The following is a 17,378-nucleotide window of genomic DNA, read 5'->3' as shown; positions in this document are numbered from 1 at the left end:
TAGAATCATTGGCAACTTACTAAAACTATTTTGTAACTTATTACGAACTACAATTTGTAAGAGGAGACACTCTGCTGTTTTAGCTCAATATAACATGATGTGGTCGCTGATTGTGTTTCTGGGTTTGGTATCACGCGGTCTGTCACAAGAGGTCCTCCAGAATCCGGACATGGAGAGTATGACTGGTTGGCTTTGCAAGGGAGCGTCGTGTTCCCTCACCGGCACAAGTCATGGCGGAAATCACGCCATACTCACCAGACAAAGGTACGTCACGACTTTTAAGGTTGAAGTGCACTATAGCAGTGTTTGTGTAAAGTGTACCCACTGACAGTAGCTAGTGGAAATTTTACTATTAGCTCAGTTAGTTGAGAGTTCTATTCTCGTTACTTTTCTTGCTGGGGTGTCTTTAAATATTCGTTCATTCATTTATTTATTTATTCATTCATTCATTCATTCATTCATTCGTTTGTCCGTTTGTTCGTTCATTCGTTCATTCATTTAAGGTTGCATTACATCAAATTAGAATTAAGCGGGTGGGACGTAGCCCAGTGATAAAGCACGCGTGTGATGCGTGGTCGTCTAGGATCGGTTCCCGTCGGTGGGCCCATGGGCTATTTCTGGTTCCAGGCAGCGCCTACCAGCATTAAATTTTGTCATGGTGAACTTTACTTGTAGAATGCAGGAAATTGTATTTCCGGACATCCTAATTTTCAAAACTGTATTTGGAAATCACGTCCCCGGACCCACCTAGAAACTTGAGAATTTCGCGTCCTCGATCTGTCAATCAGAGCATCACTCAATATCCACTAGCATCCGCCGAACCTAATCGTGGTCATCATCGTCGTTATCATTATCATCAATATAATAATAATAAATATCATCATTGTTTCTTATCTTTCTCAATATGATACATTCAAGAAATCAAGAATAGATTATTAAATGACAGTCGGACAAACACACACACACAACACGTGTGTGTGTGTGTGTGTGTGTGTGTGTGTGTTTATGTGTGTGTATATATTATATATATATATATATATATATATATATAGATATATATATAGATACATACATACATACATACATACATAGATACATATATATATATATATACGTATATATAAAAGCATGTTTGATTATGCGCAGGACAACGTTCAAGCGTGGACCGGCACAGCGAATACAGGTGCTTCTGGGAAAATCGTACACTGTGTCTGCATGGGTTAAACTTGTGAACGACGAACAGGGAAAGCTGCGTCAGATGGTGCGGATCACAGTACTCCTAAAATTTAAAAGTATGTGCACCTAATTCTAGTAAGTGGGGCGGGAATTCAGGGCCGTACCCTGATCAAAATCCTAGGGGAGGCACTACTTTTTATAAACAAATAAAACACTACAAATTCAACCCTGAGATGTGTATGCTATTTTCTTGAGTAAAAAAAAAGAAAAAAAGTGAGATTCTCAGGGGACAACTGCCCCTCCCCCCCCCCCCCCCCCTCCTGCCCTGGAATTAACTCAGTCGGTTGAGTGCTCGCTTGAGGCGCTTGCGTCGCTAATAACATTTTATATAAATTAGCCATTTTATAATCAAGTGCAGGGATATACTCTACATAATTTCCAGTGTGAGCCCTGGTTATCACTATCAGCGGTTTCCGTACACCATACCACGGTGGGGCAGAATATGCTCACCTTTCGTGAACACCTGATATCATCACTGTTTTTAAAGAGATTCACGAGTGCATACCATCACAGCTGTATACTAGTATATATTCCATTGAGCTCTATTCCATGCACGTTTGGTAGGTATTTTTTTTTTTTTTAAAGACAGTCTTGGGAGTGGCAGTCCTCCTACAGGCGGTGCAAGAGGGATGAAACATACTGTTACGGACGGATCTCCTATGAGAGTGGCAGTCCACCTACAGGCGGTGCAAGAGGGATGAAACATACTGTTACGGACGGATCTCCTATGGAGTGGCAGTCCTCCTAAAGACGAGCACCTAATAGTGGACCATGGAAAGAATCACGACTTTGCCTAAAGGCTTATATAGATTGGATGCGGCGCGTACTTGCGGTCTGGATAAAAACAAAAATCAAAGTACATTAGTATCAATGACAGCCTCTATGACTGGATACGTACGTCTGCGAAAGGCACTGGGCCAGCCGCAATGAAAAGTTCGTATTTGGTGCACATGCCCAAAACGCAAGCCACAGACGCATCAGACAACATTCGGATCGCACGCACGCGCCGCATCCAGTCTATATGAGCCTTCAAACATCCTTTCAGCACTACCTTGTGCAGATATACGATTTTGATCACGGAATACGGTTTTTATCATTCAGATTTACCTATGTTTCTAGACCAAATGTCGTATTTATTATATTTCAAATACCTAATATCTATGTACTTTAAATAAAAAGGTGCTGGGAAGTTGTTGAATCCATCATTCCTTTCCTTGTTTTCAGACAGAAGTAGAAAGAAGTACCTCGTGGCAAGGAACAAAATGATAACAGTAGCCGATGGATGGGTGCAACTAAAAGGATTCTTTACTATAGCTCATAATAGTACGTATTACTTTTAATAGTATTTATATGACTTGCGCTTTCATGGGTGCAACTAAAAGGATTCTTTACTATAGCTCATAACAGTACGTATTACTTTTAATAGTATTTATATGACTTGCGCTTTCATGGGTGCAACTAAAAGGATTCTTTACTATAGCTCATAACAGTACGTATTGCTTTTAATAGTATTTATATGATTTATAGAATTCTTTACTGTGGCTGATAACGGTACGTATTGCTTTTAATAGTATTTATATGACTTATAGAATTCTTTACTATGGCTGATAACGGTACGTATTGCTTTTAATAGTATTTATATGACTTATTGAATTCTTTACTGTGACTGATAACGGTACGTTTTGCTTTTAATAGTATTTATACGACTTATTGAATTCTTTACTGTGACTGATAACTACGTATTGCTTTTAATAGCATTTATATGACTTATAGGATTCTTTACTATGGCTGATAACAGTACGTATTGCTTTTAATAGTATTTATATGACTTATAGAATTCTTTACTGTGACTGATAACGGTACGTATTGCTTTTAATAGTATTTATATGACTTATAGAATTCTTTACTGTGACTGATAACGGTACGTATTGCTTTTAATAGTATTTATATGACTTATAGAATTCTTTACTGTGGCTGATAACGGTACGTATTGCTTTTAATAGTATTTATATGACTTATAGAATTCTTTACTGTGGCTGATAACGGTACGTATTGCTTTTAATAGTATTTATATGACTTATTGAATTCTTTACTGTGACTGATAACGGTACGTATTGCTTTTAATAGTATTTATACGACTTATTGAATTCTTTACTGTGACTGATAACTACGTATTCTTTTAATAGCATTTATATGACTTATAGAATTCTTTACTGTGACTGATAACAGTACGTATTGCTTTTAATAGCATTTATATGACTTATAGAATTCTTTACTGTAACTGATAACAGTACGTATTGCTTTTAATAGTATTTATATGACTTACGCTTTCATAGGATTCATTACTATGGCTGATAACAGTACGTATTACTTTTAATAACATTTATATGGCTTACGCTTTCATAGGATTCATTACTATGGCTGATAACAGTACGTATTACTTTTAATAACATTTATATGACTTACGCTTTCATAGAATTCTTTACTATGGCTGATAACAGTACGTATTACTTTTAATAACATTTATATGACTTACGCTTTCATAGGATTCATTACTATGGCTGATAACAGTACGTGTTACTTTTAATATCATATATATGACTTACGTATTCATGGGATTCTTTACTATAGCTGATAACAGTACGTATTACTTTTAATAGTATTTATATGACTTGTGCTTACATTGGATTCTTTACTATAGCTGATAACAGTACGTATTACTTTTAATAGCATTTATATGATTGACCGGATTCTTTACTGTGGCTGATAACAGTACGTATTACTTTTAAAAGTATTTATGTGCCTTACGCTGGCATTATTATATTGGTAAGGCATATCACTAACAATCATTCTTATTTGTGCAACAGGCGCTGGAATCAAATTTACCGAAATTAAGATAGATGGTCCTAGCACCAGTGTAGACTTCATCACCGACGACGTCTCGATGAAGCCGTTGGCGGAGTGGACGAACTGGCTACAAGACTCCAACGACAACATCAACCAGCTGAGGAAAAGCAGTATAAATATAAAGTAAGTGGATAATTTGATTTTGGGTTTTTTAGTAGCCGGTGACCGAATAGCATATGACCTTTTGATGACTGTAATTGCATATCAAATATATTTTTCTGCATATTTCCTAAAAAAGATTTGTTCGTACGTACGAAATTATTTGAAGACAAAATCCAGTTTGGGCTTGTTACAAATATTAAGACGACCAGAAACACATTGAATATACAGACACTCATATTCTAAGCAACAAAATATATTTAATATGTAAGTTTAATCGTAGAAATATTTTATTAGTCGGAAACATCTTACAATGCAGCAAACTCGGGAATGTCCCTTTAATTATGTAGAATCTGAAGAACATGTTCTTATTCACTGTCCTCTTTATGATGACATTAGTGTAGCTCTTTTTTTAAAAGGAAGTAGCTGTTGTAGTAAACTTTAATAATCTTTTAGATAAAGAAAACATGTCATTACTTTTAAGCCACCCAGCCAAACCATGTCATCTTGATGCTGTTATATTATATACATATAGAATACTAAACGAGCTTGCCTGACATACCATTTTTATGAAATGAATTAACAGTTTTGGTATCTGACGAGTGAAAGCGAGTCAGATACAAACACGAGTTTCATAAAAATGGTATGACAGGCAAGCTAGTTTAGTATTTGATTTATTACAAAGCAACTGCAAACAAGCCGCATTCTACGAATTGGGTCAGCAAGTGATCTACGTCACGCTCACGTCACGCCAATATTACACTGGTTAGATATTGAGTGATTGTTATGACATGAGCAATATCTTACACTGGTGTGTAATAAAAATGTATAAGTATATATGTATTTCCCAAATGCCATCGAACGATGGCCCGAGTGTTATAGATTAAAGTTTTGCAATACTTCTGTCTCGTATAAATAATTAATGGGAATGGATTCGTGTTATTTAGTTATAAACCCATATAGGCATATTTTCTGTTGTTAATTATAGGTATAAAACATAATTGTACGTCAGAATTCAGAGGCGGATCTAGGGGGGAGGGGGAAACCAGGGGCCCCCTAAATTTAGCGATAGTTATAATTTTATTATATATTAATTTTCATTTTTTACGATCCCCATCCAAACCTCCCCCAAAGTTCCCATGGCATTCCACCTCATGTCACTGGTCCCCCTAAGTGGATTTTCTGGAGCCGCCACTGGAATTATGCTTATTACAGGATATTTAAGGTAGTGTGTTACCAACAGTATGACCAACCCGTTAGTTACACGGTTCTCTTTTTAAAAAGCTAAATACTAGTATAAAAAGTTACATATATTTTGCAGCTGTTGATCGTTTCCAAACGGTATCAGTCTAAATAGCTGGGTTTCTGTTAAAATTATGATATCTTTATATAATGGACAGTGAAGAAGAAAGTGTGCTTCATTTTCTGCGATATATATATTTATTTATTTATCAAAAAAGTGTTTTGCAAAACTGACATTCATTCATTCTCCTGGTGGGCTATTAACCCAGTACCTACCAGCCTTATGTCTGATGGCTTAACTACGACACCACCGAGGCAGGTATAGACCAATATATACAACACATCAGCAGCTTTGACCACTATCGTCGCTTGTGTGATTGAATTGGTGCATGATCCATACCAATACCTGCCCCGTGTTCAGCGACAGCGACCGACGCTAACGTTCGCGAACTATTTTACTGGTCGATCTTAGATCAACCGCGAACGCTTTACCACTGGACTACGGCCCGCCCCTTATCGACTAACAGAGACTTTCTAACGATTGTAATTACATATCAAATATATTTTTCTGCATTAAATATTAGTGGCTGTATATCAAACGTGTTTCTGATCGTTCTAATATTTGTATTAGGTTAAATTTCATTTTATTTAAAAAAGAGATATTTTTTTCGTACGTACGAAATTATTTGAACACAAAATCCAGTTTGGGCTTCTTACAAATATTAAGACGACCAAAAACACATTGAATATACAGACAATGATATTCTAAACAAGAAAATATATTTAATATGTAAGTTTAATCGTAGAACTATTTTATTAATCGGAAACATCTTACAATGCAGCTAACTCGGGAATGTCCCTTTAATTTGCCAAAACCAGACTTGAGAGTGGCAGTCCTCCCAAAGTGGATTGCGAAGGGTGTATTGCTGTTTGGAAGTGGCAGTCATCCTAAAGTCAGTCCTGCATTTAGCTTTCAATTAAACTACATGACTGAGTCAGAATGTTATTTATTTAATATTTCTCTTTTCTTTTTCTTTTTTCTTCTTCTTCTTTTTTTTTTGTCTTAGGGTATCAGCTGCGGGGAATGTTGATAAGAGTGCAGTCAAAATTTCAGTAAGTCGTTTTACAGTAGTTTCCATCAATTTAAAAATTACTGTGTATCAATGCCAACCTGTTGCGTTAGCTTCGAACCGAGAGCTTGACATGGCACTTTTCTTAACTACGGTTAATTGGGCTTCCATGCTTTAGATTTTTCTTTAAAAACAAGGCTATTCCTTTAATACATTGTTTGAAATCAATCAATTTTTTTCTTTTCAAAGATTTATTATCTATTTATATATGACAAAAGAAAATGTTTTGATCGAGATTACACTTTTACACATATTTTCAGATAATGTTTCATTGAGCAATCACGACTTTGCCCTAAAACTTCCTTACGATTCTGCCTTGTGCAGAGATACGATTTTAATCACGGAATAGAGTTTTGTCATTCAGATTTAGTAGGTCAGCTACTGTGGGACCCTGTAATTAACCTAATCGTTGCGGTTTTTTTTTAGATTAAACAGTTAAAGAAGTCGTTCCCGTTTGGAACCGCCATTGGGTGTGACATGTATCACCATGGTGACGTAAATTACCAGAATTTCATAAACGATCACTTCAACTGGGCCGTCACAGAAAACGCACTCAAGTGGAACCTCATGGAACAAACGCAGGTACGTGGTTGTCTTTCCTTAAGAGTGGGTCGTAGCCCAGTGGCAAAGCGCTCGGCTGATGTGCGGTTGGTCTAGGATCGATCCCCGTCGGTGGTCCATTTGGGCTATTTCTCGATCCAGCCAGTGCACAACGACTGATATATCAAAAGCCGTGGTATGTGCTATCCTATCTGAGGGGTGGTGCACACATAAAATATCCCTTGCTACTACTAAAAACAAATGTATCGGCTTTATCTCTAAGACTACGTTATAATTACCAAATGATTGACATCCAATAGCCGATGCTTAATAATTCAATGTGTTCTAACTTCTTCATCCTTTGACAACTGGTATATCAAGGGCCGTGGTATGTGCTATCCTGTCTGTGGGATGGTGTATATGAAATATCCCTTGCTACTAATGGAAACAAGAAAGCGGGTTTCCTCTCTAAGACTAAATGTCAGAATTACCAAATGTTTGACATCCAATACCAGATACCACAGCCTTTGTTATGCCACTTGTAATGCACTGATTGGGACGAGAAGAAACCCTATCAAAGACTATGTCCACTGAGGTGGTTCGATCCTACGATGCTAGCACCTCAGGCGAGCGCTCTATCGTCTGAGCTGGATCCCGCTTGCATACTTGCGAATGTTGGACATATATACTATTGAAACATTGACATTCATTTCCTTACAGTTATGGTCATATTTATTCACACTTCGTCACGAGTGATGTTATGTGAACTCACACATTTTACTAGGGTCTCCATGAGTACTCAAGAACTTGGGCACGGGTCGAGTCAATCTAATTAAAATGATCTCCACTATTACATGTGGTAGACCCAGAGCGTGCGTGCGTAATGCATGGGCGGATCCAGGAAATATTTTTAGGGGGAGACCAAAAAAGAAGGGCACATTGACTCGTCAAAAGGGCACCTTACTACAAGTTTTGATATTTACAATTAATATGAATTCCTACAGTTCTACGTCATAATATACTAGCAATAATGAAGTAAATTGGCGTCACTCGCGTTAGAACCTCAATGGGGCCCCATTGAGACTCAATAACACAGACACATATCTGCAAGCTTGCGCATGTACACGAAAATCTTGATTTCATTTATCTACAATATAATTATTGTTTACTTAAAAAAAAAAAAAATTTACAAACAAAAAGGGCACTTGGACATTTTGAGGGCACTTGAACAATTTTTTGGGGGGACGCGTCCCCCTGGTCCCCCCCCCCCCCTGGATCCGCCCATGTAATGTTTTAACATGCTCATATATCACAGAGGTTTCGAGCATGTCCGCCCCAGGGTTCGGCCTCTGAGAGGCCAGGAGCCCAATCCGGGGCAGATGTAGACCCACTAGAGATACTTTTAATCAGATTGGGGTTGAGTCTAGCAAGACTCCAGTCCGTTCACAGGGCACGAGTCCCCGTACTAGGTGGATTACAATGATCAGCTATAATACAATGGACAATGTAGGACAACAATTTCAGCAGTAGATAATCAACGATATAAGTTACACAATAATTATATGATCATGCGCTAGCTTCTCTTTTTAAACTGGCCGTCCGTCCGTCACAACACTGCAGGTATCAACCGGTTTTTAAATGCAATACAGTGGCATGATTTGGTATACATTTTCAGAGCTGGAATTAAGACGCATAATGCTATTTTACTTTATTCCTTAATCTCATTATCATTTAGTTTAAAAGTCGGGTACTCGGGTCCGGGTCCAGTTTGACACTGGAGTCCAATATTTTGGACTCGTGGAGGCCCTACATTTTACCCTTAGTGCTGTTTGTGAACTGTCATGTTCACGTTTCATGGAAATTATTGTGAATACCTGTGTTCATATCTCGCCAAATGAGTATAAATACTTTCGAAATGTAACTCTTACATCAACTTGTATTTTGTGTTGTTTTTACTGTTTCGAAAAAACTGATCGGTATACCTTTCTCTGATTGCCAGTTTATTTCAAAACTCGTTGAATATGATTACCTTTAAGAAACTCAAGCAGAAAGGGTGAGTAGTTTGTGTTTAAATATCTGTCAAGTATAAACGCTCTTAAGAAACTCAAACTGAATGGGTGAGTAGTTTGTGTTTAAATATCTGTCAAGTATAAACGCTCTTAAGAAACTCAAGCAGAATGGGTGAGTAGTTTGTGTTTAAATATCTGACAAGTATAAACGCTCTTAAGAAACTCAAACTGAATGGGTGAGTAGTTTGTGTTTAAATATCTGTCAAGTATAAACGCTCTTAAGAAACTCAAACGCTGTTAAGAAACTCAAGCAGAATGGGTGAGTAGTTTGTGTTTAAATATCTGACAAGTATAAACGCTCTTAAGAAACTCAAACGCTCTTAAGAAACTCAAGCAGAATGGGTGAGTAGTTTGTGTTTAAATATCTGATCAAGTATAAACGCTCTTAAGGAACTCAAACTGAATGGGTGAGTAGTTTGTGTTTAAATATCTGTCAAGTATAAACGCTCTTAAGAAACTCAAGCAGAATGGGTGAGTAGTTTGTGTTTAAATATCTGTCAAGTATAAACGCTCTTAAGGAACTCAAACTGAATGGGTGAGTAGTTTGTGTTTAAATATCTGTCAAGTATAAACGCTCTTAAGAAACTCAAACTGAATGGGTGAGTAGTTTGTGTTTAAATATCTGTCAAGTATAAACGCTCTTAAGAAACTCAAACTGAATGGGTGAGTAGTTTGTGTTTAAATATCTGACAAGTATAAACGCTCTTAAGAAACTCAAGCAGAATGGGTGAGTAGTTTGTGTTTAAATATCTGTCAAGTATAAACGCTCTTAAGAAACTCAAACAGAATGGGTGAGTAGTTTGTGTTTAAATATCTGTCAAGTATAAACGCTGTTAAGAAACTCAAACGCTCTTAAGAAACTCAAGCAGAATGGGTGAGTAGTTTGTGTTTAAATATCTGTCAAGTATAAACGATCTTAAGAAACTCAAACGCTCTTAAGAAACTCAAACTGAATGGGTGAGTAGTTTGTGTTTAAATATCTGACAAGTATAAACGCTCTTAAGGAACTCAAACTGAATGGGTGAGTAGTTTGTGTTTAAATATCTGTCAAGTATAAACGCTCTTAAGAAACTCAAGCAGAATGGGTGAGTAGTTTGTGTTTAAATATCTGTCAAGTATAAACGCTCTTAAGAAACTCAAACTGAATGGGTGAGTAGTTTGTGTTTAAATATCTGTCAAGTATAAACGCTCTTAAGAAACTCAAACTGAATGGGTGAGTAGTTTGTGTTTAAATATCTGACAAGTATAAACGCTCTTAAGAAACTCAAGCAGAATGGGTGAGTAGTTTGTGTTTAAATATCTGTCAAGTATAAACGCTCTTAAGAAACTCAAACTGAATGGGTGAGTAGTTTGTGTTTAAATATCTGACAAGTATAAACGATCTTAAGAAACTCAAACGCTCTTAAGAAACTCAAGCAGAATGGGTGAGTAGTTTGTGTTTAAATATCTGTCAAGTATAAACGCTCTTAAGGAACTCAAACTGAATGGGTGAGTAGTTTGTGTTTAAATATCTGTCAAGTATAAACGCTCTTAAGGAACTCAAACTGAATGGGTGAGTAGTTTGTGTTTAAATATCTGTCAAGTATAAACGCTCTTAAGAAACTCAAACTGAATGGGTGAGTAGTTTGTGTTTAAATATCTGTGAAGTATAAACGCTCTTAAGAAACTCAAACTGAATGGGTGAGTAGTTTGTGTTTAAATATCTGTGTTTAAAGTATAAACGCTCTTAAGAAACTCAAACTGAATGGGTGAGTAGTTTGTGTTTAAATATCTGTCAAGTATAAACGCTCTTAAGAAACTCAAGCAGAATGGGTGAGTAGTTTGTGTTTAAATATCTGTCAAGTATAAACGCTCTTAAGAAACTCAAACTGAATGGGTGAGTAGTTTGTGTTTAAATATCTGACAAGTATAAACGCTCTTAAGAAACTCAAACTGAATGGGTGAGTAGTTTGTGTTTAAATATCTGTCAAGTATAAACGCTCTTAAGGAACTCAAACTGAATGGGTGAGTAGTTTGTGTTTAAATATCTGTCAAGTATAAACGCTCTTAAGGAACTCAAACTGAATGGGTGAGTAGTTTGTGTTTAAATATCTGACAAGTATAAACGCTCTTAAGAAACTCAAACGCTCTTAAGGAACTCAAGCAGAATGGGTGAGTAGTTTGTGTTTAAATATCTGACAAGTATAAACGCTCTTAAGAAACTCAAGTATAAACGCTCTTAAGAAACTCAAACGCTCTTAAGAATGGGTGAGTAGTTTGTGTTTAAATATCTGTCAAGTATAAACGCTCTTAAGGAACTCAAACTGAATGGGTGAGTAGTTTGTGTTTAAATATCTGTCAAGTATAAACGCTCTTAAGAAACTCAAGCAGAATGGGTGAGTAGTTTGTGTTTAAATATCTGTCAAGTATAAACGCTCTTAAGAAACTCAAACTGAATGGGTGAGTAGTTTGTGTTTAAATATCTGACAAGTATAAACGCTGTTAAGAAACTCAAGCAGAATGGGTGAGTAGTTTGTGTTTAAATATCTGTCAAGTATAAACGCTGTTAAGAAACTCAAGCAGAATGGGTGAGTAGTTTGTGTTTAAATATCTGTCAAGTATAAACGCTCTTAAGAAACTCAAACGCTCTTAAGAAACTCAAGCAGAATGGGTGAGTAGTTTGTGTTTAAATATCTGTCAAGTATAAACGCTCTTAAGGAACTCAAACTGAATGGGTGAGTAGTTTGTGTTTAAATATCTGTCAAGTATAAACGCTCTTAAGACTCAAACTGAATGGGTAAGTAGTTTGTGTTTAAATATCTGCAAGTATAAAATCAAGCAGAATGGGTGAGTAGTTTGTGTTTAAATATCTGTCAAGTATAAAACTCAAGCAGAATGGGTGAGTAGTTTTAAATATCTGAAAGTATAAACGCTCTTAAGGAACTCAAACTGAATGGGTGAGTAGTTTGTGTTTAAATATCTGTCAAGTATAAACGCTCTTAAGGAACTCAAACTGAATGGGTGAGTAGTTTGTGTTTAAATATCTGTCAAGTATAAACGCTCTTAAGAAACTCAAGCAGAATGGGTGAGTAGTTTGTGTTTAAATATCTGTCAAGTATAAACGCTCTTAAGGAACTCAAACTGAATGGGTGAGTAGTTTGTGTTTAAATATCTGTCAAGTATAAACGCTCTTAAGAAACTCAAACGCTCTTAAGAAACTCAAGCAGAATGGGTGAGTAGTTTGTGTTTAAATATCTGTCAAGTATAAACGCTCTTAAGGAACTCAAACTGAATGGGTGAGTAGTTTGTGTTTAAATATCTGTCAAGTATAAACGCTCTTAAGAAACTCAAGCAGAATGGGTGAGTAGTTTGTGTTTAAATATCTGTCAAGTATAAACGCTCTTAAGGAACTCAAACTGAATGGGTGAGTAGTTTGTGTTTAAATATCTGTCAAGTATAAACGCTCTTAAGGAACTCAAGCAGAATGGGTGAGTAGTTTGTGTTTAAATATCTGTCAAGTATAAACGCTCTTAAGGAACTCAAACTGAATGGGTGAGTAGTTTGTGTTTAAATATCTGACAAGTATAAACGCTCTTAAGAAACTCAAGCAGAATGGGTGAGTAGTTTGTGTTTAAATATCTGTCAAGTATAAACGCTCTTAAGGAACTCAAGCAGAATGGGTGAGTAGTTTGTGTTTAAATATCTGTCAAGTATAAACGCTCTTAAGGAACTCAAACGCTGTTAAGAATGGGTGAGAAGTTTGTGTTTAAACTCAAGCTGTCAATGGGTGAGTAGTTTGTGTTTAAATATCTGTCAAGTATAAACGCTCTTAAGGAACTCAAACTGAATGGGTGAGTAGTTTGTGTTTAAATATCTGTCAAGTATAAACGCTCTTAAGGAACTCAAGCAGAATGGGTGAGTAGTTTGTGTTTAAATATCTGTCAAGTATAAACGCTCTTAAGGAACTCAAACTGAATGGGTGAGTAGTTTGTGTTTAAATATCTGTCAAGTATAAACGCTCTTAAGAAACTCAAGCAGAATGGGTGAGTAGTTTGTGTTTAAATATCTGTCAAGTATAAACGCTCTTAAGGAACTCAAACTGAATGGGTGAGTAGTTTGTGTTTAAATATCTGTCAAGTATAAACGCTCTTAAGGAACTCAAACAGAATGGGTGAGTAGTTTGTGTTTAAATATCTGTCAAGTATAAACGCTCTTAAGGAACTCAAACTGAATGGGTGAGTAGTTTGTGTTTAAATATCTGTCAAGTATAAACGCTCTTAAGGAACTCAAACTGAATGGGTGAGTAGTTTGTGTTTAAATATCTGTCAAGTATAAACGCTCTTAAGGAACTCAAACTGAATGGGTGAGTAGTTTGTGTTTAAATATCTGTCAAGTATAAACGCTCAAAAGGAACTCAAACTGAATGGGTGAGTAGTTTGTGTTTAAATATCTGACAAGTATAAACGCTCTTAAGGAACTCAAACTGAATGGGTGAGTAGTTTGTGTTTAAATATCTGTCAAGTATAAACGCTCTTAAGGAACTCAAACTGAATGGGTGAGTAGTTTGTGTTTACATATCTGTCAAGTATAAACGCTCTTAAGGAACTCAAACTGAATGGGTGAGTAGTTTGTGTTTAAATATCTGTCAAGTATAAACGCTCTTAAGAAACTCAAACTGAATGGGTGAGTAGTTTGTGTTTAAATATCTGTCAAGTATAAACGCTCTTAAGGAACTCAAACTGAATGGGTGAGTAGTTTGTGTTTAAATATCTGTCAAGTATAAACGCTCTTAAGAAACTCAAACTGAATGGGTGAGTAGTTTGTGTTTACATATTTAAGATCAAACTGAATGGGTGAGTAGTTTGTGTTTAAACATCTGTCAAGTATAAACTGTCAAGTATAATCTGTCAAGTATAAACGCTCTTAAGCTCTGTCAAGTATAAACGCTCTTAAGAAACTCAAACTTAAGGAACTCATTAATATATTTCTCTGGGGAAAGATTAAAAGGTGTCCATTTGGGACAGGGCTATTCAACATCATGTACGCGAGGGTGGAATAGCCCTGCCACACATGGATACATAACAATCTAATTAAAATTAGCTCCACTATTACATGTGGATCTAACACCAGCCAGTTGGAGCTCATGTCCACCAATCAAAACCTTACTTGCAGAATCCTGCCAGTGATTTAAAAATAATTTGAAAACATTCCGAATTATCCTGAGGGTATACGATATGTTTCATGTGAATACGAACGCCTTATCTAGACCAGTAGAACTAATCAATCGGATCGCTAACAACACTGCGTAGTAGTTTGTGTTTAAACATTTCGTCAAGTAAAAATAATCTTAAGGATTGACTCAAACACAATGGGCCTTTAGTTTGTTATTTGGGAGCATACAAATTCTAAAAATATCGGGCGATTCTATTTTAGTGGCCGCAGTACAGCGAACCATACCAATACGTACGGGGTGGGTTATCAGTCTTCAGTTTTACATTACAAATTATTTATTTTATAAAATAAAACATGTTTTAAGGCAAAGTCGTGATTACGTCTCTGTTCCACTATCAGGTGCTCGTATTTAGGAGGACCGCCACTCCTCTGGAAGACTATCACGGACTACGGGGCGGGATTTAGCTGAGTCGGTTGAGTGCTCACTTGAGGTTCTTGCGTCGCAGGATCGAATCACCTCGGTGGATCCATTCAACTGATTGGGTTTTTTTTCTCGTTCCAACCGGTGCACCACAACTGGACAAATGCTGTGGTATGTGTTTTCCTGTCTGTGAGAAAGTGCATATAAAAGATCCATTGCTGCATTAGGAAAAATGTAGCGGGTTTCCTCTGATGACTAAGAGTCAGAATTACCAATGTTTGACATCCAATAGCCGATGATTAATTAATCAATATGCTCCAGTGGTGTCGTTAAACAAAACAAACATTAACATTACTTATACGTGTTTTAATTTAGTTCCAATTACGGTTCAAACACGGTATCCTGAACACATATATCTCTAGTTTTGTGGTTAATGGTCAGTAAAAAGCTGTCTGTTCCAGACACCGAACAGTGCACTCATTCAGTGCTGGAGTCGATACTGCCATTCCCAGACTAGTTCACTAAATCAAAACTAGCACCTGACCGGGTTCATTAGAATAAGTACAGTTGTGGTGACATACACTCATGAATCACTGTCACAACAGTGACGACATCAGGCCTAAGTTCAGCTAGCAAACATTTCGCTAACGTTCGCGAACTATTTTATTGGTTCCCTACGTGGCCATTTGGTTTATCGTAAAGCGCGGACGTTTTTTTGCTCGGACTGGCTGAACGTAGCCCAGGTGTTCGCGAAAGGTGAACTATATTTTTAGCCATTACAACGGGTTTTTAAATGCTGTTTAACAAAACATTACCTACACATTTTTTTGGCTTAAATTATCAGTTTTAGCAAATCCTAATCAGTGATAAATTAAAGTAAAAGAAACCATATCTCGGGAACTAGGGTCCGTGAATTTAATCAAGATGGTATAACGTCCGTCTGTAACGTTGTTTTTTTATACATGTATTTGTATTTTCAGAATCAAGGCTCGAGGTCACAACATCCTGTGGGCGACCGATAACAACGTGCCTGTAAGGGTCCAGCCTCTGTGGGGAAATCAGCTCAAGTCAGTGGTCAACACTCGCATCACTACTGTCGTGACGAAAACCAAACAGTTGTACGTACAACCCAGATATTTCTTCTTCTTCTCCCCTCCTCCTTCCCCTTCTTCCCCATCTCCGTTTCTTTCTTGCTTTTCTTCTTCTTCATCATCTTCTTCTTCTCATTTTGTTCTTCTTCTTCATCTTCATTTTGTTCATCTCAGTTTTCTTCTTGTTCTTCTGTTGCTTCTTCTTCCTCTTCTTCTTCTTCTCCTCCTCAGTTTTCTTCTTGATCTTCTTCTTCATCATCTTGTTCTTCTTCTCAGTTTTCTTCTTGTTCTGTTTCTTCTTCTTCTTCTTCTTCTTCTTCTTCTCCTCCTTCTCCTCCTCAGTTTTCTTCTTGTTCTTCTTCGTTTCTTTCTTGTTCTTCTGCGGCTTCTTCTTCTTCTTGTTCTCCTTCTTCTTCTTCTCCTTCTTCTTCTACGTTTCCTTCTTGTTCTTGTGCTTCTTCTTCTTCTTCTTCTTCTTCTCCTCCTCCTCCTCCTCCTCAGTTTTCTTCTTGTTCTTCTTCGTTTCTTTCTTGTTCTTCTGCGGCTTCTTCTTCTTCTTCTTCTTCTCCTTCTTCTTCTTCTCCTCAGTTTTCTTTTTATTCTTCTTGATCTTCTTCTTCTTCTTCTTCACCATATTGTTCTTCTTCTCAGTTTTCTTCTTCTTCTCAGTTTCTTTCTTGTTCTTGTTTCTCTGCTTTTCTGCTTCTTCTTCTTCTTCTTTTCTTCTTCGTCTTCTTCTTCTCCTCCTTCTTCTTCTCCGTTTCTTTCTTGTTCTTGTGGTTCTTCTTCTTCATCTTTTCTTTTTCTTCTTCTCCTACTCAGTTTTCTTCTTGTTCTTCTTCTTCTTCTGCTTATTCTTGTCCTTGTTCTTGTTCTTCATTTTTGTCTTCTTCTTCGTCTCCATTTTTTTTATTGTTCTTCTTCTACTTCTACTACTGCTTCTTCTTCTTCCCGTCCTTCTTCTTCCTATTCTCTTCTTATCATTTGCATCCCACTGCTTGTTGTTCTTGTTCTTCTTCATCATCAACTTCATCACCACTACGATGGAAACAACGACAACCTGCACGGCTTCCAACTCTTGCCCCCATCTTTAAAATATTTTCTGGGACCGCCCTTATGGTTGATACTGTTACCTGACCATGAACTTTTAAACTATTTCAGCCTGGAACACTGGGATGTAAACAATAAGAACCTGCACAGCTTCTTCCATTTTCAAGTGATTCTTAGCTCCTTCTTAAAATATTTTCTGGGTCTTTTCTTATGGTTGATGTTTTTACATGACTATGAACCTTTAAACTATTTCAGACTGGAGTGTAAACAACGAGGTCTAGCACGGCGTTTTCCATCTTAAAGTGACTCCTGGCAACTCTTTTATGAGTCCGCCTGCCCTTAAAGGGACACTCCCGAGTTTGCTGCAATATCTAAGATGTTATTGACTAACAGAGACTTTCTAACGATTGTAATTACATATCTGCATACAATATTAGTGGCT

The 17,378-nt window shown here is 36.8% G+C and overlaps 2 protein-coding genes across 2 annotated transcripts in view; both read left to right on the top strand.

Moving 5' to 3' along the window:
- The window catches only part of LOC121386224 (endo-1,4-beta-xylanase 1-like), a 104,264-nt gene that overhangs the window by 72,604 nt on the left and 14,282 nt on the right, over window positions 1-17,378 (top strand). Inside the window, exon 2 of the mRNA XM_041517055.1 lies at window positions 15,776-15,913. The gene's annotated coding sequence lies outside the window, so the exon portion shown is untranslated. The remainder of the gene's footprint in view (window positions 1-15,775; window positions 15,914-17,378) is intronic.
- Window positions 98-17,237, top strand: LOC121386036 (endo-1,4-beta-xylanase 3-like). Its single transcript, XM_041516834.1, has 8 exons — window positions 98-264; window positions 1,147-1,292; window positions 4,104-4,253; window positions 6,364-6,437; window positions 7,041-7,196; window positions 9,191-9,207; window positions 15,776-15,913; window positions 17,192-17,237. Exons 1-8 carry the CDS (start codon window positions 98-100, stop codon window positions 17,235-17,237), a joined length of 894 nt encoding a protein of 297 aa, XP_041372768.1.

Source organism: Gigantopelta aegis, chromosome 12 (genome assembly GCF_016097555.1).
Source record: "Gigantopelta aegis isolate Gae_Host chromosome 12, Gae_host_genome, whole genome shotgun sequence".
NCBI classification, from domain to species: Eukaryota; Metazoa; Mollusca; class Gastropoda; order Neomphalida; family Peltospiridae; genus Gigantopelta; species Gigantopelta aegis.
The sequence above is the reverse complement of the archived record's forward strand: the minus strand, read 5'-3'. Positions and strand labels throughout refer to the sequence as shown.